Source organism: Salvelinus fontinalis, chromosome 26 (assembly GCF_029448725.1).
Source record: "Salvelinus fontinalis isolate EN_2023a chromosome 26, ASM2944872v1, whole genome shotgun sequence".
Lineage (NCBI taxonomy): Eukaryota > Metazoa > Chordata > Actinopteri > Salmoniformes > Salmonidae > Salvelinus > Salvelinus fontinalis.
Window position 1 is genome coordinate 3,954,541 of NC_074690.1, and position 24,272 is coordinate 3,978,812.

General features: G+C 45.1%; 1 protein-coding gene across 1 annotated transcript in view; it reads right to left on the reverse strand.

The window, feature by feature from the left end:
• Positions 1 to 24,272, reverse strand: part of LOC129824570 (piezo-type mechanosensitive ion channel component 2-like) — a 185,795-nt gene that overhangs the window by 33,456 nt on the left and 128,067 nt on the right. Inside the window, exons 33-37 of the mRNA XM_055884261.1 lie at positions 12,181 to 12,383; positions 10,567 to 10,743; positions 8,702 to 9,125; positions 8,255 to 8,418; positions 4,956 to 5,214 (exon numbers count right to left, since the gene is read on the reverse strand). Of these exons, the coding sequence (XP_055740236.1) occupies positions 4,956 to 5,214; positions 8,255 to 8,418; positions 8,702 to 9,125; positions 10,567 to 10,743; positions 12,181 to 12,383 (1,227 nt within the window). The remainder of the gene's footprint in view (positions 1 to 4,955; positions 5,215 to 8,254; positions 8,419 to 8,701; positions 9,126 to 10,566; positions 10,744 to 12,180; positions 12,384 to 24,272) is intronic.

Below are 24,272 nucleotides of genomic sequence, written 5' to 3' on the forward strand. Positions count from 1 at the left end.
TGTGTTGTCATGTGATGCTACCATGCTGTGTTGTCATGCTGTGTTGTCATGTGATGCTACCATGCTGTGTTGTCATGTGTTGCTACCATGCTGTGTTGTCATGCTGTGTTGTCATGCGTTGCTACCATGCTGTGTTGTCATGTGTTGCTACCATGCTGTGTTGTCATGCTGTGTTGTCATGTGATGCTACCATGCTGTGTTGTCATGTTGTGTTGCTACCATGCTGTGTTGCCATGCTGTGTTGTCATGCGTTGCTACCATGCTGTGTTGTCATGCTGTGTTGTCATGTGATGCTACCATGCTGTGTTGTCATGCTGTGTTGTCATGCTGTGTTGTCATGCGTTGCTACCATGCTGTGTTGTCATGTGTTGCTACCATGCTGTGTTGTCATGTGTTGCTACCATGCTGTGTTGTCATGTGTTGCTACCATGCTGTGTTGTCATGCGTTGCTACCATGCTGTGTTGTCATGCTGTGTTGTCATGTGTTGCTACCATGCTGTGTTGTCATGCTGTGTTGTCATGTGTTGCTACCATGCTGTGTTGTCATGCGTTGCTACCATGCTGTGTTGTCATGTGTTGCTACCATGCTGTGTTGTCATGTGTTGCTACCATGCTGTGTTGTCATGCTGTGTTGTCATGTGATGCTACCATGCTGTGTTGTCATGCGTTGCTACCATGCTGTGTTGTCATGCTGTGTTGTCATGTGTTGCTACCATGCTGTGTTGTCATGCGTTGCTACCATGCTGTGTTGTCATGTGTTGCTACCATGCTGTGTTGTCATGTGTTGCTACCATGCTGTGTTGTCATGTTGTGTTGCTACCATGCTGTGTTGTCATGCGTTGCTACCATGCTGTGTTGTCATGTGTTGCTACCATGCTGTGTTGTCATGTGATGCTACCATGCTGTGTTGTCATGTGTTGCTACCATGCTGTGTTGTCATGTGTTGCTACCATGCTGTGTTGTCATGTGTTGCTACCATGCTGTGTTGTCATGTGATGCTACCATGCTGTGTTGTCATGTGTTGCTTCCATGCTGTGTTGTCATGTGTTGCTACCATGCTGTGTTGTCATGCGTTGCTACCATGCTGTGTTGTCATGTGTTGCTACCATGCTGTGTTGTCATGCTGTGTTGTCATGTGTTGCTACCATGCTGTGTTGTCATGCGTTGCTACCATGCTGTGTTGTCATGTTGTGTTGTCATGTGTTGCTACCATGCTGTGTTGTCATGTGTTGCTACCATGCTGTGTTGTCATGTGTTGCTACCATGCTGTGTTGTCATGCTGTGTTGCTACCATGCTGTGTTGTCATGTTGTGTTGCTACCATGCTGTGTTGTCATGTGTTGCTACCATGCTGTGTTGTCATGCTGTGTTGTCATGTGTTGCTACCATGCTGTGTTGTCATGTGTTGCTACCATGCTGTGTTGTCATGCGTTGCTACCATGCTGTGTTGTCATGCTGTGTTGTCATGTGTTGCTACCATGCTGTGTTGTCATGTGTTGCTACCATGTTGTGTTGTCATGTTGTGCTGCTACCATGCTGTGTTGTCATGTGTTGCTACCATGCTGTGTTGTCATGCGTTGCTACCATGCTGTGTTGTCATGTTGTGTTGCTACCATGCTGTGTTGTCATGTTGTGTTGCTACCATGCTGTGTTGTCAAGTTGTGTTGCTACCATGCTGTGTTGTCATGTTGTGTTGCTACCATGCTGTGTTGTCATGCGTTGCTACCATGCTGCGTTGTCATGTGTTGCTACCATGCTGTGTTGTCATGTTGTGTTGCTACCATGCTGTGTTGTCATGCATTGCTACCATGCTGTGTTGTCATGCTGTGTTGTCATGTGATGCTACCATGCTGTGTTGTCATGTGATGCTACCATGCTGTGTTGTCATGTGTTGCTACCATGCTGTGTTGTCATGCGTTGCTACCATGCTGTGTTGTCATGCTGTGTTGTCATGTGATGCTACCATGTTGTGTTGTCATGTGTTGCTACCATGCTGTGTTGTCATGTGTTGCTACCATGCTGTGTTGTCATGTGTTGCTACCATGCTGTGTTGTCATGTGTTGCTACCATGCTGTGTTGTCATGTGTTGCTACCATGCTGTGTTGTCATGCGTTGCTACCATGCTGTGTTGTCATGTGTTGCTACCATGCTGTGTTGTCATGTGTTGCTACCATGCTGTGTTGTCATGTTGTGTTGCTACCATGCTGTGTTGTCATGCTGTGTTGTCATGCTGTGTTGTCATGCTGTGTTGTCATGTGATGCTACCATGCTGTGTTGTCATGTGTTGCTACCATGCTGTGTTGTCATGTGTTGCTACCATGCTGTGTTGTCATGTGTTGCTACCATGCTGTGTTGTCATGTGTTGCTACCATGCTGTGTTGTCATGTGTTGCTACCATGCTGTGTTGTCATGTTGTGTTGCTACCATGCTGTGTTGTCATGTGTTGCTACCATGCTGTGTTGTCATGTGTTGCTACCATGCTGTGTTGTCATGTTGTGTTGCTACCATGCTGTGTTGTCATGTGTTGCTACCATGCTGTGTTGTTTTCTTAGGTCTCTCTTTATGTAATGTTGTGGTATCTCTCTTCTCGTGATGTGTGTTTTGTCCTACATTTTTATTTTTAATACCAGCCACCCGTCCCCGCAGGAGTACTTTTGTCTCTTAGTATTGTAAATAAGGATTTGTTCTTAATTGACTTGCCAAGTTAAATAACGGTAAAAAATAAGCAAAAACACTTCAGATGAATGGACTGACTGTTCTTCAGATTAATGCACTGACTGTTCTTCAGATTAATGAACTGACTGTTCTTCAGATGAATGGACTGACTGTTCTTCAGATTAATGCACCGACTGTTCTTCAGATTAATGACTGACTGTTCTTCAGATTAATGACTGACTGTTCTTCAGATTAATGAATTGACTGTTCTTCAGATTAATGAACTGACTGTTCTTCAGATTAATGAACTGACTGTTCTTCAGATTAATGACTGACTGTTCTTCAGATGAATGAACTGACTGTTATTCAGATTAATGACTGACTGTTCTTCAGATGAATGAATTGACTGTTCTTCAGATTAATGACTGACCGTTCTTCAGATTAATGAACTGACTGTTCTTCAGATTAATGAAGTGACTGTTCTTCATATTAATGAACTGACTGTTCTTCAGATTAATGAATTGACTGTTCTTCAGATTAATGACTGACCGTTCTTCAGATTAATGAACTGACTGTTCTTCAGATTAATGAAGTGACTGTTCTTCATATTAATGAACTGACTGTTCTTCAGATGAATGAACTGACTGTTCTTCAGATTAATGAACTGACTGTTCTTCAGATTAATGAACTGACTGTTCTTCAGATTAATGAATTGACTGTTCTTCAGATTAATGGATTGACTGTTCTTCAGATGAATGAACTGACTGTTCTTCAGATGAATGAATTGACTGTTCTTCAGATTAATGAACTGACTGTTCTTCAGATTAATGAACTGACTGTTCTTCAGATGAATGAACTGACTGTTCTTCAGATTAATGACTGACTGTTTTTCAGATTAATGAACTGACTGTTCTTCAGATTAATGAATTGACTGTTCTTTAGATTTTGAACTGACTGTTCTTCAGATTAATGAACTGACTGTTCTTCAGATTAATGACTGACTGTTCTTCAGATTAATGAACTGAATGTTCTTCAGATGAATGAAGTGACTGTTCTTCAGATTAATGAACTGACTGTTCTTCAGATTAATGAACTGACTGTTCTTCAGATTAATGAACTGACTGTTCTTCAGATTAATGAACTGACTGTTCTTCAGATTAATGAATTGACTGTTCTTTAGATTAATGAACTGACTGTTCTTCAGATTAATGAACTGACTGTTCTTCAGATTAATGACTGACTGTTCTTCAGATTAATGAACTGAACGTTCTTCAGATGAATGAAGTGACTGTTCTTCAGATTAATGAACTGACTGTTCTTCAGATTAATGAACTGACTGTTCTTCAGATTAATGACTGACTGTTCTTCAGATTAATAAACTGACTGTTCTTCAGATTAATAAACTAACTGTTCTTCAGATTAATGAACTGACTCTTCTTCAGATTAATGACTGACTGTTCTTCAGATTAATGAACTGACTGTTCTTCAGATTAATGCAATGACTGTAAATCACTCTGAATAAGAGCGTCTGCTGAATGACTAAAATGTAAAATGTAAATAGTCTGAGATTATATCTGGGATTATATCACCAGAAAGATTGTATTTTTCTTCAGGGGCTTCCTTAGAGATGAGTATCATGATCTTTGTGTTAATTTAGAGTCACTCATTGTGTAGAGTCATAGACAATACATATTCATCTAAAGGACTGTAATACCTGTAAACAATCATAGAAAGTATCTGCATTTACATTATATTAAATTAATACTTCTATATAACATAGCATCCCATAGCATAGCATCCCATAGTATAGCATCCGATAGTATAGCATCCCATAGCATAGCGTCCCATAGCATAGCATCCCATAGCATAGCATCCCATAGCATAGTATCCCATAGCATAGCATCCCATAGTATAGCATCCCATAGCATAGCATCCCATAGTATAGCATCCCATAGCATAGCATTCCATAGCATAGCGTCCCATAGCATAACATCCCATAGCATAGCATCCCATAGCATAACATCCCATAGCATCCCATAGCATAGCATCCCATAGCATAACATCCCATAGCATAGCATCCCCAGTGTACAATGAAGGTCTTCCAAAACCTCTAACTCGGCCGTGGGACCAACGTCTGTCATAGACTATAGCAGTGTAATGTGTTTAAAGTGCAGTAGTTCTATGTCGCATATTGCAGTATACATTATTATCTAGGCCTGTGTAACCAAATTGGACCCCTGGCTAAAAGTAGTGTACTAAATAGGGAATAAGGTACTGGTTTGGGATGCAGGGCTACATTACCTCGGTATAAACGATGGCGGTCATCCAGAACCTCTTACTGGGTCTAGGTACGGACAGCATGGCCCAGAGGAAGATGAGGATGGGGAGGACCAGGGTGATACAGGAGGCTGACAGCATGTTGTTGAGGATGATGACTAGGTAACACACCATCTCAGAGTGGGTCATCAGCATGTTATACAGGGCATAGACCAGCTGGAGCACCAGGGGCTGGCCCACATAGAACCGCTCCGACCGCTTTAACTCCTCATCATGGAACATCCTGATGGAAGGGGAGAGAGGGCGGGGGGGAGAGAGGGCGGGGGGGAGAGGGGAGCATGGGGGAGAGGGCGGGGGAGGAGAGAGAGGGCGGGGGGGAGAGGGGAGCGTGGGGGAGAGGGCGGGGGAGGAGAGAGGGCGGGGGGGAGAGGGGAGCGTGGGGGAGAGAGGGCGGGGGGGAGAGGGGAGCGTGGGGGAGAGAGGGCGGGGGGGAGAGAGGGCGGGGGGGAGAGGGGAGCGTGGGGGAGAGAGGGCGGGGGGGAGAGAGGGAGGGGGGGAGAGGGGAGCGTGGGGGAGAGGGCGGGGGAGGAGAGAGAGGGCGGGGGGGAGAGGGGAGCGTGGGGGAGAGGGCGGGGGAGGAGAGAGGGAGGGGGGGAGAGGGGAGCGTGGGGGAGAGGGCGGGGGAGGAGAGAGAGGGCGGGGGGGAGAGGGGAGCGTGGGGGAGAGGGCGGGGGAGGAGAGAGAGGGCGGGGGGGAGAGGGCGGGGGGGGGGGAGAGAGGGCGGGGTGGGGGGAGTTGAGAGATATTAGCTAAAGCGCAAAAAAAGATCTGTCGAGCCACGTCGGTGTCGTGCCTTGAGGAACTCTCAGGTGTGCCACAAAACTTCACCTAATCTTGATAATATAATCTCTCACTGATAAACGTGACCTGTGGAAAGCACATTGGACTGTTGACTTGGGAGCACTAGTGGAGGTCAGATAAGACAGTAAACGTCCCATGGTGTTACATCTGTGACCTGTGGAAAGCACATTGGACTGTTGACTTGGGAGCACTAGTGGAGGTCAGATAAGACAGTAAACGTCACATGGTGTTACATCTGTGTGGTTGTTTGAAATCCAGTGTTCTCAGGCTGTGTTTACATTTGGATCACTTGAGAGGCGCGTATCGCGAGCAAAGGGATTTGGATCATTTGACTTTGTCTGTGGAAAACCATTAGCACAGGCAAGTCTGAACAGGTTTTATTTCTTCATATGTTGTTACATTTGGATCATTTGAGAACAAATATATTACGAACAAAGTAATTTGTATCATTTAGTTTCGCCTGTGAGAACTTTTAGCACAAGCAAATCTGATTAGTCTTAGCTGTACCATCTGGTACTGTATGTCTCTGGTCTTAGCTGTACCATCTGGTACTGTATGTCTCTGGTCTTAGCTGTACCATCTGGTACTGTATGTCTCTGGTACTGTATGTCTCTGGTCTTAGCTGTACCATCTGGTACTGTATGTCTCTGGTCTTAGCTGTACCATCTGGTACTGTATGTCTCTGGTCTTATCTGAACCGTCTGGTACTGTATGTCTCTGTTCTTAGCTGTACCATCTGGTACTGTATGTCTCTGGTCTTAGCTGAACCATCTGGTACTGTATGTCTCTGGTCTTATCTGTACCATCTGGTACTGTATGTCTCTGGTCTTATCTGAACCATCTGGTACTGTATGTCTCTGGTCTTAGCTGAACCATCTGGTACTGTATGTCTCTGGTCTTAGCTGTACCATCTGGTACTGTATGTCTCTGGTCTTAGCTGTACCATCTGGTACTGTATGTCTCTGGTACTGTATGTCTCTGGTCTTAGCTGTACCATCTGGTACTGTATGTCTCTGGTCTTAGCTGTACCATCTGGTACTGTATGTCTCTGGTCTTAGCTGTACCATCTGGTACTGTATGTCTCTGGTCTTAGCTGTACCATCTGGTACTGTATGTCTCTGGTACTGTATGTCTCTGGTCTTAGCTGTACCATCTGGTACTGTATGTCTCTGGTCTTAGCTGTACCATCTGGTACTGTATGTCTCTGGTCTTAGCTGTACCATCTGGTACTGTATGTCTCTGGTACTGTATGTCTCTGGTCTTAGCTGTACCATCTGGTACTGTATGTCTCTGGTCTTAGCTGTACCATCTGGTACTGTATGTCTCTGGTCTTAGCTGTACCATCTGGTACTGTATGTCTCTGGTACTGTATGTCTCTGGTCTTAGCTGAACCATCTGGTACTGTATGTCTCTGGTCTTATCTGAACCATCTGGTACTGTATGTCTCTGGTCTTAGCTGAACCATCTGGTACTGTATGTCTCTGGTCTTAGCTGAACCATTTGGTACTGTATGTCTCTGGTCTTAGCTGAACCATCTGGTACTGTATGTCTCTGGTCTTAGCTGAACCATCTGGTACTGTATGTCTCTGGTCTTAGCTGAACCATTTGGTACTGTATGTCTCTGGTCTTAGCTGAACCATCTGGTACTGTATGTCTCTGGCCTTAGCTGTACCATCTGGTACTGTATGTCTCTGGTCTTAGCTGAAACACAGCCTCTGGTACTGTATGTCTCTGGTCTTAGCTGTACCATCTGGTACTGTATGTCTCTGGTCTTAGCTGAAACACAGCCTCTGGTACTGTATGTCTCTGGTCTTAGCTGTACCATCTGGTACTGTATGTCTCTGGTCTTAGCTGTACCATCTGGTACTGTATGTCTCTGGTCTTAGCTGAACCATCTGGTACTGTATGTCTCTGGTCTTAGCTGTACCATCTGGTACTGTATGTCTCTGGTACTGTATGTCTCTGGTCTTAGCTGTACCATCTGGTACTGTATGTCTCTGGTACTGTATGTCTCTGGTCTTAGCTGAACCATCTGGTACTGTATGTCTCTGGTCTTAGCTGTACCATCTGGTACTGTATGTCTCTGGTCTTAGCTGTACCATCTGGTACTGTATGTCTCTGGTACTGTATGTCTCTGGTCTTAGCTGTACCATCTGGTACTGTATGTCTCTGGTCTTAGCTGAACCATCTGGTACTGTATGTCTCTGGTCTTAGCTGAACCATCTGGTATTGTATGTCTCTGGTCAATAATTAAAATAAACCCTTAAATCTATATATTTTTTAAAAGTTTGATGATTTGCAGCATGGATCAGATGAGATGGGAGGTCATTACCACTGCCGCAGAATGTGTTAACCCACCAAGATGTTCCACAGTTCAACAAATAAGATTTGGGACTCAATTCCACTCTGTAGATTAGATCTACATAACTAGAATTAGACATCGGTGTGTCTCGTCCACTTACTTGTTGAGCAGCAGTTCGCTGGCGGTCAGCTCAGTGGTCAACGAGGGCAGCAAGGGGTCGTCCAGATAGTCAGACCGGCTGGTGTCTGGGGTCATCGCCATCCTCCTCCTATCGTCCCTGTCGCTGTCATCCTCACTCACCTCCAGTCGGTCGAAGCTCACCGACTTCATGACAAAAAAATAATAATCATTCATTTAGTTTACACTTTTCATTATACAATTACCAAGGGCTATCGTGTGAGCAATCAAATTATCAATCAATCAAAATGTATTTTATAAAGCCGTTTTAACATGAGCAGTTGTCACAAAGTGTTTTACAGTAACCCGGCACGACCCCAAAAAGAAAGCAAAGCAGAAGTGAAAGCACGGGGACCAGGAAAAACTCCCTAGAAGGAATAAATCTAGAATGGAAACCGTCTCAGAATGACAAGGGAAATAGAGAACCAACCTTGTTGTAGCTGGAAGGCACGTCAGTGTCCGAAGTGTCCAGCTGACCCACCCGGTCCCGCTGCTCTGTGTTCCGGTACTCTTGCCGGACACCCCCATCGTCACTGTCAGTGGTACAGTCCTGGGACCCTGATCGAAGGGCCAGGAGGGTCGAAGTTGGACCGTCTACCCTGAAGGAGGGGACCTCCCTTGGGCCTGGAGTCCCCCATGAATCCCACTGTCCTTGGTCCCCCTCCTCCTCTTCGGTGGTCACTCCACCACCACCACTCCACCAGGGGCTTCCCTCAGCACTCTCTGCCTCCGGTTGTGAGGGTCCCAAGAGTTCGTTCTGCCTGTCCTCCCCCTGGTCCTGTTCGTCCTCCACCTCCTCGATGGTGTCATTGGTGCCTTGCCGTGAGTAGAGAGTGATGCACTGAGTCGCCTCGCTGTGGGGGACAGACAGACAGACAGACAGACAGACAGACAGACAGACAGACAGACAGACAGACAGACAGACACTGGTTACTGTCAATGTTCAGTACTGTATTCACACAGGTACTGGTTACTGTCACTCCTCAGTACTGTATTCACACAGGTACTGGTTACTGTCAATGTTCAGTACTGTATTCACACAGGTACTGGTTACTCCTCAGTACTGTATTCACACAGGTACTGGTTACTGTCAATGTTCAGTACTGTATTCACACAGGTACTGGTTACTGTCAATGTTCAGTACTGTATTCACACAGGTACTGGTTACTGTCAATGTTCAGTACTGTATTCACACAGGTACTGGTTACTCCTCAGTACTGTATTCACACAGGTACTGGTTACTCCTCAGTACTGTATTCACACAGTCACTGGTTGCTCCTCAGTACTGTATTCACACAGTTACTGGTTGCTCCTCAGTACTGTATTCACACAGTCACTGGTTACTGTCAATGTTCAGTACTGTATTCACACAGTCACTGGTTACTGTCACTCCTCAGTCCTGTATTCACACAGTCACTGGTTACTGTCACTCCTCAGTACTGTATTCACACAGTCACTGGTTACTGTCACTCCTCAGTACTGTATTCACACAGTCACTGGTTACTCCTCAGTACTGTATTCACAAAGTTGAGAGTATTTGAGTGACACTCACTCAACAGCCCAATGTATCATTGTGTAGTTGAGAGAACAGAAAGACATGACAAACTGACATCGTATTCAACGTGAATGGAATAATCCTATTAATCAAAATAATCATATTGACAATAGTTTGTGAAGTTTGAGGAACAGAAACAAACCACATATAATGATGAGAATGATAAGGAAACCCATTAACAGAACATGGGTGATAATAAGCAACCCATTAACAGAACATGGGTGATAATAAGCAACCCATTAACAGAACGTGGGTGATAATAAGCAGCCCATTAACAGAACATGGGTGATAATAAGCAAACCCATTAACAGAACATGGGTGATAATAAGCAAACCCATTAACAGAACGTGGGTGATAATAAGCAACCCATTAACAGAACATGGGTGATAATAAGCAGCCCATAAACAGAACATGGGTGATAATAAGCAACCCATTAACAGAACATGGGTGATAATAAGCAACCCATAAACAGAACATGGGTGATAATAAGCAGCCCATAAACAGAACATGGGTGATAATAAGCAACCTATCAACATAACATGGGTGATAATAAGCAACCTATCAACAGAACATGGGTGATAATAAGCAACCTATCAACAGAACATGGGTGATAATATGCAACCCATAAACAGAACATGGGTGATAATAATCAACCCATTAACAGAACATGGGTGTGAGGGGAGGAAGAGGAAGAGGAAATAAGAGGTTTGAGGAAAAGGTTTTTGGCTTGGACCAGACACCTGGACACTTGGCTGCTGCTGCTGTCAGTCGACTTGGAGGCGTCTAGGCCGTAAATCTTACAGAGTGTGGGCCGAACACGCTCGCTGGTTTTGGGAATAGGAACGTCTGACGGCATTCCGTCCAGCTCGTCCAGCGTGTCTTGGCGGGAGAACAGCATGGTGGCCTCAGTGTAGGCACTGATGCGATAAAAGAGATGGAGAGATGATAAATAAAACGAGTGGAATGACACAATGGTTACAACATGGCGTTCACATGACACAGCTAACGATGTGGAAGTTTCCAAATGGTAAAGTTGGTGGGGAGGTTATGGCCGGATGTAGAATGTGATTCCTCATCTCTCAGCCTGTATCCTCCTCCCCCATGCTGAAGATACTGATCAAGCAGTATAATTACATATAGAATGCAATTATAGGATATCTCAACCACTCTACTCGGTCTCTCGAAGATACAGTGCCGTGAAAAAGTATTTGCCGCCTTTCAAATGTTCTCTATTTTTGCATATTTTTAATACTGAATGTTATCAAACTATTACAGACTACAAAGGGAAGCACAGCCGCGATCTGCCCAGTGACACAAGCCCACCAGACAAGCTAAATCACTTCTATGCTCGCTTCGAGGAAAAACAACACTGAGACATGCATGAGAGCATCAGCTGTTCCGGACAACTGAGTGATCACGCTCTCCGTAGCCGATGTGAGTAAGACCTTTAAACAGGTCAACATTCACAAGGCTGCGGGGCCAGACGGATTACAAGGACGTGTGCTCCGGGCATCTGCTGACCAACTGGCAGGTGTCTTCACTGACATTTTCAACATGTCCCTGATTGAGTCTGTAATACCAACATGTTTCAAGCAGACCACCATAGTCCCTGTGCCTGATAGAAATTAGGTAAAACTGATTCAAGTTTCCCTACATTAAAGTCCCTGGCCACTAGGAGCGCCGCCTCTGGGTGAACAGTTTCCTGTTTGCTTATTTCCTTATACAGCTGACTGAATGCGGACTTCTCTTTCACCCCAGCTGCCAAACTAACCCTGATTCAGATGACCATCCTAGCCATGCTAGATTACGGAGACGTAATGTATAGATCGGCAGGTAAGGGTGCTCTCAAGCGGCTAGATGTTCTTTACCATTCGTCCATCAGATTTGCCACCAATGCTCCTCATAGGACACATCACTGCACTCTATACACTCTAAACTGGTCATCTCTATATACCCGTCACAAGACCCACTGGTTGATGCTTATTTATAAAACCCTCTTAGGCCTCACCCTCCCCTATCTGAGATATCTACTGCAGCCCTCATCCTCCACATACAACACCCGTTCTGCCAGTCACATTCTGTTAAAGGTCCCTAAAAGGTGCGAAGAAGCCTACATAACCCATAAAGTCAAATTTAACATCCATATATGGCCAGTTATGTCAACTTTAATATTGATTTATCATGCAATAGATGTGTTTCAATTGGTAACATATACATTTGGTGTCTTCTTCTAATGCCTCTTAAGGGGAAAGTCATCTAAAAGTAACCGAATGTAATCAGATTACAATTTTGGACAGGTAACTAGTAACTGTAACGGATTACATTTAGAAAGTAACCATGCCAACCCTCCTTACCTGGATAAACTATCCCTGGAGGCCATAGATACAATGGAGTCCTGGCTCTCCATACGATAGCTACCTCTCCTTCTACGGACCCTGTGAGACCACGACACACTGTTCTCGTCAATGAGCCGGTCCAGACTGGAGGCCTGCGACATGTACACACGCATCTGCTTCTGGTAGTACACGTGGATACTGTCTCTGGACGGAACATTACCCTGCAGGGGGAGTTATACATTAATATAGGTTACATATAGGTTATATATGTTGTCATTGATTGATCTGCTTCTGGTAAAACACCTGGATACTGACTCTGGACAGGATGTTACCCTGCAGGGGGAGTTATACATTAATATAGGTTACATATAGGTTATATTTGTTGTCATTGATTGATCTGCTTCTGGTAAAACACCTGGATACTGACTCTGGACAGGATGTTACCCTCTAGGGTTTGATGGTTAGGATCAAGATAGTCACTGATTCTCTATTTTGATCGTTTTGTGTTTTTTTAAGGGGTGGATCATCTTTAATATTGCAGATAGATTGTTGCCTCCATCAATGTAATTGTCTGCATAATTTCCAAACCCCCATATATTTTTGGGGGTAAATATATATATATATATATATATATATATATATATATATATATATATATATATATGTATATATATATATATACAGTGGGGCAAAAAAAGTATTTAGTCAGCCACCAATTGTGCAAGTTCTCCCACTTAAAAAGATGAGAGCGGCCTGTAATTTTCATCATAGGTACACTTCAACTATGACAGACAAAATGAGAAGAAAAAAACCCCAGAAAATCACATTGTAGGATTTTTTATGAATTTATTTGCAAATTATGGTGGAAAATAAGTATTTGGTCAATAACAAAAGTTTATCTCAATACTTTGTTATATACCCTTTGTTGGCAATGACAGAGGTCAAACGTTTTCTGTAAGTCTTCACAAGGTTTTCACACACTGTTGCTGGTATTTTGGCCCATTCCTCCATGCAGATCTCCTCTAGAGCAGTGATGTTTTGGGGCTGTTGCTGGTATTTTGGCCCATTCCTCCATGCAGAATGGGCCTAAATCTCTCACACCCCCGACTCCCAGACATACATTGGTTCTGGGATATGAAACCATTTCCTTCCTCACTCAACACTACACTTTCCCAAACACCCAAAAACACAAACCACACCACACATACTTTTGTTACCTGAGTTTTTAATCTCCACCATGTTGAATTAGTGCTTTTGTGTTCCAATTAGTTAGCTTTGAAGATAGACAGAAAATCTATATTTTTTTGTTGTGTTATTACAATCCATAACCGGGCTAGAATTGTGTGTTTCCTTATTTGTAATTTTTAAAATAGCCATGGAGTAGTCTTTATGTGTCACGCCCTGACTTTAGTTATATTTGTTTTCTTTATTTTTTGGTTAGGTCAGGGTGTGGACAAGGGTGGTTTGTTTAGTTTTTGTATTTTGCTTTGGGGTTTTTGTCTTGTCTAGGGTTTTTGGTTATCTATGGGGATTTCGGATTGTCTAGGGGTATGTAGGTTTATGGTGGCCTGAATGGGTTCCCAATCAGAGACAGCTGTTTATCGTTGTCTCTGATTGGGGAGCCTATTTAGGTTGCCATTTTCCATGTTGGGTTTTGTGGGTAGTTGTTTTCTGTTTTGTGTTGTTGCACCTTACAGGACTGTTTCGATGTTCGTTTATTCACTTTGTTATTTTGTGTTCAGTTTTCAATAAAGCATGAACACTTACCACGCTGCGCTTTGGTCCGATCCTTCCTGTTCATCAGACGAAGAAGATCGTTACATTGTGTCTCTGAACAACTGGTTATCAATATATAGTTTATCGACAACGAGAGACACTCGTTTCCCTTTCAATGTATTTTCCTTGAATATTAGACACAGAACTTTACGTGCGTTCTGCAAATCCCTTCGGGAACTGATCATTCATGCCTGTTTTCGTGCCAGCGAGAATTTTACCCCAGCTTTTAAACATTAATTGATCTTTAAAGAAAGCAAATTTGGCAACGATTGGACTTTCATACCTTTGCCTTCTCTGTCCGAAGCGGTGTACACAATCGAGTTGGGATTTTGTCGATAGCTTCACATGGAATCTGAAGCGCTGTAAGGAGGAACTCTTTAACTACAGATTCAGGAACTTCTCCTTCTTTCTCCTTATGGACCAGATTCTCTCTTATGGATCTAGTCTGTATGTCAAGTAAAAGTTCTCCTATTTTAGTTCATAAAATTTGGTTTCAATCTTACTGACTGTTCCTTTTAGCTTGTTTGTGTCTTTCTCCAATATCGCAGCTTTTCATCAGTCATCTCGAGGGCTTCAACTCTTTATATATCCTTACTGACTAATTCAAGTATACCCAGTTAGTCATTTATTGATTTTAACAGATCGATTTTGACCTTTACCATTCCTACTGGTGAAAATATTAAATTGTCTGTGCCTGTAGAAGAGTCATGTTTTCGTTTTGAAATAGGTTCCCCTGTCTTACTCTCCGTCATGTTGAAATCGGTTCCCCTGTCTTACTCTCCGTCATGTTGAAAGAGGTTCTCCTGTCTTACTCTCCGTCATGTTGAAATAGGTTCCCCTGTCTTACTCTCCGTCATGTTGAAATAGGTTCCCCTGTCTTACTCTCCATCATGTTGAGAGGGGTTCCCCTGTCTTACTCTCTGTCATGTTGAGATTGGTTCCCCTGTCTTACTCTCCATCATGTTGAAAGAGGTTCCCCTGTCTTACTCTTTGTCGTGTTGAAATGGGTTCCCCTGTCTTACTCTCTGTCGTTTTGAAATGGGTTCCCCTGTCTTACTCTCCGTCGTGTTGAAATAGGTTCCCCTGTCTTACTCTCCGTCGTGTTGAGATGGGTTCCCCTGTCTTACTCTCCGTCGTGTTGAAATAGGTTCCCCTGTCTTACTCTCTGTCGTGTTGAAATGGGTTCCCCTGTCTTACTCTCTGTCGTGTTGAAAGAGGTTCCCGTGTCTTACTCTCTGTCGTGTTGAAATGGGTTCCCCTGTCTTACTCTCTGTCGTGTTGAAATGGGTTCCCCTGTCTTACTCTCTGTCGTTTTGAAATGGGTTCCCCTGTCTTACTCTCCGTCGTGTTGAAATAGGTTCCCCTGTCATACTTTCCGTCGTGTTGAGATGGGTTCCCCTGTCTTACTCTCCGTCGTGTTGAAATAGGTTCCCCTGTCTTACTCTCCGTCGTGTTGAAATGGGTTCCCCTGTCTTACTCTGCCTCATGTTGAGATAGGTTCCCATGTCTTACTCTCCGTCATGTTGAAATAGGTTCCCCTGTCTTACTCTCCGTGATGTTGAGATAGGTTCCCCTGTCTTACTCTCCGTCATGTTGAAATAGGTTCCCCTGTCTTACTCTCCGTCATGTTGAAAGAAGTTCCTCTGTCTTACTTTCCGTCGTGTTGAAATAGGTTACCCTGTCTTACTCTCTGTCATGTTGAGATAGGTTCCCCTGTCTTACTCTCCGTCATGTTGAGATAGGTTCCCCTGTCTTACTCTCTGTCATGTTGAAATAGGTTCCCCTGTCTTACTCTCCGTCATGTTGAAATGGGTTCCCCTGTCTTACTCTCCGTCATGTTGAGATAGGTTCCCCTGTCTTACTCTCCGTCATGTTGAAAGAGGTTCCCCTGTCTTAATCTCCGTCGTGTTGAGACTGGTTCCCCTGTCTTACTCTCCGTCCTGTTGAGATAGGTTCCCCTGTCTTACTCTCCGTCATGTTGAAATCGGTTCCCCTGTCTTACTCTCTATCATGTTGAGATAGGTTCCCCTGTCTTACTCTGCGTCATGTTGAGATAGGTTCCCCTGTCTTACTCTCCGTCATGTTGAAATAGGTTCCCCTGTCTTACTCTCCGTCATGTTGAAATAGGTTCCCCTGTCTTACTTTCCGTCATGTTGAAATAGGTTCCCCTGTCTTACTCTCCGTCATGTTGAGATAGGTTCCCCTGTCTTACTCTCCGTCATGTTGAGATGGGTTCCCCCGTCTTACTCTCTGTCATGTTGAAATGGGTTCCCCTGTCTTACTCTCCGTCATGTTGAAATAGGTTCCCCTGTCTTACTCTCTGGCATGTTAAGATGGGTTCCCCTGTCTTACTCTCCGTCATGTTGAGATAGGTTCCCCCGTCTTACTCTCCGTCATGTTGAAATAGGTTCCCCTGTCTTACTCTCCGTCATGTTGAAATATGTTCCCCTGTCTTACTCTCCGTCATATACATTTACATTTAAGTCATTTAGCAGACGCTCTTATCCAGAGCGACTTACAAAAGTCATGTTGAAATAGGTTCCCCTGTCTTACTCTCCGTCATGTTGAAATCGGTTCCCCTGTCTTACTCTCCGTCATGTTGAGATAGGTTCCCCTGTCTTACTCTCTATCATGTTGAAATCGGTTCCCCTGTCTTACTCTGCGTCATGTTGAGATAGGTTCCCCTGTCTTACTCTCCGTCATGTTGAGATAGGTTCCCCTGTCTTACTCTCCGTCGTGTTGAAATAGGTTCCCCTGTCTTACTCTCTGTCGTGTTGAAATAGGTTCCCCTATCGTACTCTCCGTCATGTTGAAATAGGTTCCCCTGTCTTACTCTCCGTCAGGTTGAGATAGGTTCCCCTGTCTTACTCTCTGTCATGTTGAAATAGGTTCCCCTGTTTTACTCTCTGTTATGTTGAAATAGGTTCCCCTGTCTTACTCTCTGTCATGTTGAAATAGGTTCCCGTGTCTTTCTCTCCGTCATGTTGAAATCGGTTCCCTGTCTTACTCTCCGTCATGTTGAAAGGGGTTCCCCTGTCTTACTCTCCATCATGTTGAAAGAGGTTCCCCTGTCTTACACTCCGTCGTGTTGAAATAGGTTCCCCTGTCATACTTTCCGTCGTGTTGAGATGGGTTCCCCTGTCTTACTCTCCGTCGTGTTGAAATAGGTTCCCCTGTCTTACTCTCCGTCGTGTTGAAATGGGTTCCCCTGTCTTACTCTGCCTCATGTTGAGATAGGTTCCCATGTCTTACTCTCCGTCATGTTGAAATAGGTTCCCCTGTCTTACTCTCCGTGATGTTGAGATAGGTTCCCCTGTCTTACTCTCCGTCATGTTGAAATAGGTTCCCCTGTCTTACTCTCCGTCATGTTGAAAGAAGTTCCTCTGTCTTACTCTCCGTCGTGTTGAAATAGGTTACCCTGTCTTACTCTCTGTCATGTTGAGATAGGTTCCCCTGTCTTACTCTCCGTCATGTTGAGATAGGTTCCCCTGTCTTACTCTCTGTCATGTTGAAATAGGTTCCACTGTCTTACTCTCCGTCATGTTGAAATGGGTTCCCCTGTCTTACTCTCCGTCATGTTGAGATAGGTTCCCCTGTCTTACTCTCCGTCATGTTGAAAGAGGTTCCCCTGTCTTAATCTCCGTCGTGTTGAGACTGGTTCCCCTGTCTTACTCTCCGTCCTGTTGAGATAGGTTCCCCTGTCTTACTCTCCGTCATGTTGAAATCGGTTCCCCTGTCTTACTCTCTATCATGTTGAGATAGGTTCCCCTGTCTTACTCTGCGTCATGTTGAGATAGGTTCCCCTGTCTTACTCTCCGTCATGTTGAAATAGGTTCCCCTGTCTTACTCTCCGTCATGTTGAAATAGGTTCCCCTGTCTTACTTTCCGTCATGTTGAAATAGGTTCCCCTGTCTTACTCTCCGTCATGTTGAGATAGGTTCCCCTGTCTTACTCTCCGTCATGTTGAGATGGGTTCCCCCGTCTTACTCTCTGTCATGTTGAAATGGGTTCCCCTGTCTTACTCTCCGTCATGTTGAAATAGGTTCCCCTGTCTTACTCTCTGGCATGTTAAGATGGGTTCCCCTGTCTTACTCTCCGTCATGTTGAGATAGGTTCCCCCGTCTTACTCTCCGTCATGTTGAAATAGGTTCCCCTGTCTTACTCTCCGTCATGTTGAAATATGTTCCCCTGTCTTACTCTCCGTCATATACATTTACATTTAAGTCATTTAGCAGACGCTCTTATCCAGAGCGACTTACAAAAGTCATGTTGAAATAGGTTCCCCTGTCTTACTCTCCGTCATGTTGAAATTGGTTCCCCTGTCTTACTCTCCGTCATGTTGAGATAGGTTCCCCTGTCTTACTCTCTATCATGTTGAAATCGGTTCCCCTGTCTTACTCTGCGTCATGTTGAGATAGGTTCCCCTGTCTTACTCTCCGTCATGTTGAGATAGGTTCCCCTGTCTTACTCTCCGTCATGTTTAAATAGGTTCCCCTGTCTTACTCTCCGTCGTGTTGAGATGGGTTCCCCTGTCTTACACTCCGTCATGTTGAAATAGGTTCCCGTCTTACTCTCCGTCGTGTTGAAATAGGTTCCCCTGTCTTACTCTCTGTCGTGTTGAAATAGGTTCCCCTATCGTACTCTCCGTCATGTTGAAATAGGTTCCCCTGTCTTACTCTCCGTCAGGTTGAGATAGGTTCCCCTGTCTTACTCTCTGTCATGTTGAGATAGGTTCTCCTGTCTTACTCTCCGTCATGTTGAAATAGGTTCCCCTGTTTTACTCTCTGTTATGTTGAAATAGGTTCCCCTGTCTTACTCTCTGTCATGTTGAAATAGGTTCCCGTGTCTTTCTCTCCGTCATGTTGAAATCGGTTCCCTGTCTTACTCTCCGTCATGTTGAAAGGGGTTCCCCTGTCTTACTCTCCATCATGTTGAAAGAGGTTCCCCTGTCTTACACTCCGTCATGTTGAAAGAGGTTCCCCTGTCTTACACTCCGTCATGTTGAAATAGGTTCCCCTGTCTTACTCTCCGTCATGTTGAAATCGGTTCCCCTGTCTTACTCTCCGTCATGTTGAGACTGGTTCGCCTGTCTTACTCTCCGTCATGTTGAGATAGGTTCCCCTGTCTTACTCTCCGTCATGTTGAGGTAGGTTCCCCTGTCTTACTCTCTGTCATGTTGAGGTAGGTTCCCCTGTCTTACTCTCCGTCGTGTTGAAATAGGTTCCCCCGTCTTACTCTCCGTCATGTTGAAATAGGTTCCCCTGTCTTACTCGCCGTTATGTTGAAATATGTTCCCCTGTCTTACTCTCCGTCATGTTGAGGTAGGTTCCCCTGTCTTACTCTCTGTCATGTTGAGGTAGGTTCCCCTGTCTTACTCTCCGTCGTGTTGAAATAGGTTCCCCCGTCTTACTCTCCGTCATGTTGAAATCGGTTCCCCTGTCTTACTCTCCGTCATGTTGAGATAGGTTCCCCTGTCTTACTCTCTATCATGTTGAAATCGGTTCCCCTGTCTTACTCTGCATCATGTTGAGATAGGTTCCCCTGTCTTACTCTCCGTCATGTTGAGATAGGTTCCCCTGTCTTACTCTCCGTCATGTTTAAATAGGTTCCCCTGTCTTACTCTCCGTCGTGTTGAGATGGGTTCCCCTGTCTTACACTCCGTCATGTTGAAATAGGTTCCCCTATCGTACTCTACGTCATGTTGAAATAGGTTCCCCTGTCTTACTCTCCGTCAGGTTGAGATATGTTCCCCTGTCTTACTCTCCGTCGTGTTGAAATAGGTTCCCCTGTCTTACTCTCTGTCGTGTTGAAATAGGTTCCCCTATCGTACTCTACGTCATGTTGAAATAGGTTCCCCTGTCTTACTCTCCGTCAGGTTGAGATATGTTCCCCTGTCTTACTCTCTGTCATGTTGAGATAGGTTCCCCTGTCTTACTCTCCGTCATGTTGAAATAGGTTCCCCTGTTTTACTCTCTGTCATGTTGAAATAGGTTCCCCTGTCTTACTCTCCTTCATGTTGAAATAGGTTCCCCTGTCTTACTCTCTGTCATGTTGAAAGAGGTTCCCCTGTCTTACTCTCTGTCATGTTGAGACTGGTTCCCCTGTCTTACTCTCCTTCATGTTGAAATAGGTTCCCCTGTCTTACTCTCCTTCATGTTGAAATAGGTTCCCCTGTCTTACTCTCCGTCGTGTTGAGACAGGTTCCCCTGTCTTACTCTCTATCATGTTGAAATAGGTTCCCCTGTCTTACTCTCTGTCATGTTGAAATAGGTTCCCCTGTCTTACTCTCCTTCATGTTGAAATAGGTTCCCCTGTCTTACTCTCTGTCATGTTGAAAGAGGTTCCCCTGTCTTACTCTCTGTCATGTTGAGACTGGTTCCCCTGTCTTACTCTCCTTCATGTTGAAATAGGTTCCCCTGTCTTACTCTCCTTCATGTTGAAATAGGTTCCCCTGTCTTACTCTCCGTCGTGTTGAGACAGGTTCCCCTGTCTTACTCTCTATCATGTTGAAATAGGTTCCCCTGTCTTACTCTCCGTCATGTTGAGATAGGTTCCCCTGTCTTACTCTCCGTCATGTTGAGATAGGTTCCCCTGTCTTACTCTCTGTCATGTTGAAATAGGTTCCCCTGTCTTACTCTCCTTCATGTTGAAATAGGTTCCCCTGTCTTACTCTCTGTCATGTTGAAATCGGTTCCCCTGTCTTACTCTCCGTCATGTTGAGACTGGTTCCCCTGTCTTACTCTCCGTCATGTTGAAAGAGGTTCCCCTGTCTTACTCTCCGTTATGTTGAAATAGGTTCCCCTGTCTTACTCTCCGTCGTGTTGAGATAGGTTCCCCTGTCTTACTCTCCGTCATGTTGAGACCGGTTCCCCTGTCTTACTCTCCGTCATGTTGAAATGGGTTCCCCTGTCTTACTCTCCGTCGTGTTGAGATAGGTTCCCCTGTCTTACTCTCCGTCATGTTGAGATAGGTTCCCCTGTCTTACTCTCCGTCATGTTGAGATAGGTTCCCCTGTCTTACTCTCCGTCATGTTGAGACTGGTTCCCCTGTCTTACTCTCCGTCATGTTGAAATAGGTTCCCCTGTCTTACTCTCCGTCATGTTGAGATCGGTTCCCCTGTCTTACTCTCTGTCATGTTGAAATACTCTCCCCTGTCATACTCTCCGTCATGTTGAAATAGGTTCCCCTGTCTTACTCTCCGTCATGTTGAGATAGGTTCCCCTGTCTTACTCTCCGTCATGTTGAAATAGGTTCCCCTGTCTTACTCTCCGTCATGTTGAGACTGGTTCCCCTGTCTTACTCTCCGTCGTGTTGAGACAGGTTCCCCTGTCTTACTCTCCGTCATGTTGAAATAGGTTCCCCTGTCTTACTCTCCGTCATGTTGAGATGAGTTCCCCTGTCTTACTCTCTATCATGTTGAAAGAGGTTCCCCTGTCTTACTCTCCGTCATGTTGAAATAGGTTCCCCTGTCTTACTCTCCGTCATGTTGAGATAGGTTCCCCTGTCTTACTCTCCGTCATGTTGAGACTGGTTCCCCTGTCTTACTCTCCGTCATGTTGAAATAGGTTCCCCTGTCTTACTCTCCGTCATGTTGAGATCGGTTCCCCTGTCTTACTCTCTGTCATGTTGAAATACTCTCCCCTGTCATACTCTCCGTCATGTTGAAATAGGTTCCCCTGTCTTACTCTCCGTCATGTTGAGATAGGTTCCCCTGTCTTACTCTCCGTCATGTTGAAATAGGTTCCCCTGTCTTACTCTCCGTCATGTTGAGATAGGTTCCCGTATCGTACTCTCCGTCATGTTGAAATAGGTTCCCCTGTCTTACTCTCCGTCATGTTGAGACTGGTTCCCCTGTCTTACTCTCCGTCATGTTGAGATAGGTTCCCTTGCCTTACTCTCCGTCATGTTGAAAGAGGTTCCCCTGTCTTACTCTCCGTCATGTTGAAAGAGGTTCCCCTGTCTTACTCTCTGTCATGTTGAGACTGGTTCCCCTGTCTTACTCTCCTTCATGTTGAAATAGGTTCCCCTGTCTTACTCTCTGTCATGTTGAAAGAGGTTCCCCTGTCTTACTCTCTGTCATGTTGAGACTGGTTCCCCTGTCTTACTCTCCTTCATGTTGAAATAGGTTCCCCTGTCTTACTCTCCTTCATGTTGAAATAGGTTCCCCTGTCTTACTCTCCGTCGTGTTGAGACAGGTTCCCCTGTCTTACTCTCTATCATGTTGAAATAGGTTCCCCTGTCTTACTCTCCGTCATGTTGAGATAGGTTCCCCTGTCTTACTCTCCGTCGTGTTGAGATAGGTTCCCCTGTCTTACTCTCCGTCATGTTGAGATAGGTTCCCCTGTCTTACTCTCCGTCATGTTGAAAGAGGTTCCCCTGTCTTACTCTCCGTCGTGTTGAGATAGGTTCCCCTGTCTTACTCTCCGTCATGTTGAGACCGGTTCCCCTGTCTTACTCTCCGTCATGTTGAGACCGGTTCCCCTGTCTTACTCTCCGTCATGTCGAAAGAGGTTCCCCTGTCTTACTCTCTGTCATGTTGAGACTGGTTCCCCTGTCTTACTCTCCTTCATGTTGAAATAGGTTCCCCTGTCTTACTCTCCGTCCTGTTGAGACAGGTTCCCCTGTCTTACTCTCCGTCATGTTGAGACTGGTTCCCCCGTCTTACTCTCTGTCATGTTGAAATGGGTTCCCCTGTCTTACTCTCCGTCATGTTGAAATAGGTTCCCCTGTCTTACTCTGCCTCATGTTGAAATAGGTTCCCCTGTCTTACTCTCCGTCATGTTGAGATAGGTTCCCCTGTCTTACTCTCCGTCGTGTTGAGACAGGTTCCCCTGTCTTACTCTCCGTCATGTTGAGACTGGTTCCCCCGTCTTACTCTCTGTCATGTTGAAATGGGTTCCCCTGTCTTACTCTCCGTCATGTTGAAATAGGTTCCCCTGTCTTACTCTCCGTCATGTTGAGATGGGTTCCCCTGTCTTACTCTCTATCATGTTGAAATAGGTTCCCCTGTCTTACTCTCCGTCATGTTGAGATGGGTTCCCCTCTCTTACTCTCTATCATGTTGAAATAGGTTCCCCTGTCTTACTCTCTGTCATGTTGAAATAGGTTCCCCTGTCTTACTCTCCGTCATGTTGAGATAGGTTCCCCTGTCTTACTCTCCGTCATGTTGAGACTGGTTCCCCTGTCTTACTCTCCGTCATGTTGAAATAGGTTCCCCTGTCTTACTCTCCGTCATGTTGAGATCGGTTCCCCTGTCTTACTCTCCGTCATGTTGAAATAGGTTCCCCTGTCTTACTCTCCGTCGTGTTGAAATAGGTTACCCTGTCTTACTCTCTGTCATGTTGAGATAGGTTCCCCTGTCTTACTCTCCGTCATGTTGAGATAGGTTCCCCTGTCTTACTCTCCGTCGTGTTGAGACAGGTTCCCCTGTCTTACTCTCTGTCGTGTTGAAATGGGTTCCCCTGTCTTACTCTCCGTCATGTCTAAATAGGTTCCCCTGTCTTACTCTCCGTCGTGTTGAGATAGGTTCCCCTGTCTTACTCTCCGTCATGTTGAGACCGGTTCCCCTGTCTTACTCTCCGTCATGTTGAAAGAGGTTCCCCTGTCTTACTCTCTATCATGTTGAGACGGGTTCCCCTGTCTTACTCTCCGTCGTGTTGAGACAGGTTCCCCTGTCTTACTCTCTGTCGTGTTGAAATGGGTTCCCCTGTCTTACTCTCCGTCATGTTGAAATAGGTTCCCCTATCTTACTCTCCGTCATGTTGAGACGGGTTCCCCTGTCTTACTCTCCGTCGTGTTGAAATAGGTTCCCCTGTCTTACTCTCCTTCATGTTGAAATAGGTTCCCCCGTCTTACTCTCCGTCATGTTGAAATAGGTTCCCCTGTCTTACTCTCCGTCATGTTGAAATATGTTCCCCTGTCTTACTCTCCGTCATATACATTTACATTTAAGTCATTTAGCAGACGCTCTTATCCAGAGCGACTTACAAAAGTCATGTTGAAATAGGTTCCCCTGTCTTACTCTCCGTCATGTTGAAATCGGTTCCCCTGTCTTACTCTCCGTCATGTTGAGATAGGTTCCCCTGTCTTACTCTCTATCATGTTGAAATCGGTTCCCCTGTCTTACTCTGCATCATGTTGAGATAGGTTCCCCTGTCTTACTCTCCGTCATGTTGAGATAGGTTCCCCTGTCTTACTCTCCGTCATGTTTAAATAGGTTCCCCTGTCTTACTCTCCGTCGTGTTGAGATGGGTTCCCCTGTCTTACACTCCGTCATGTTGAAATAGGTTCCCGTCTTACTCTCCGTCGTGTTGAAATAGGTTCCCCTGTCTTAC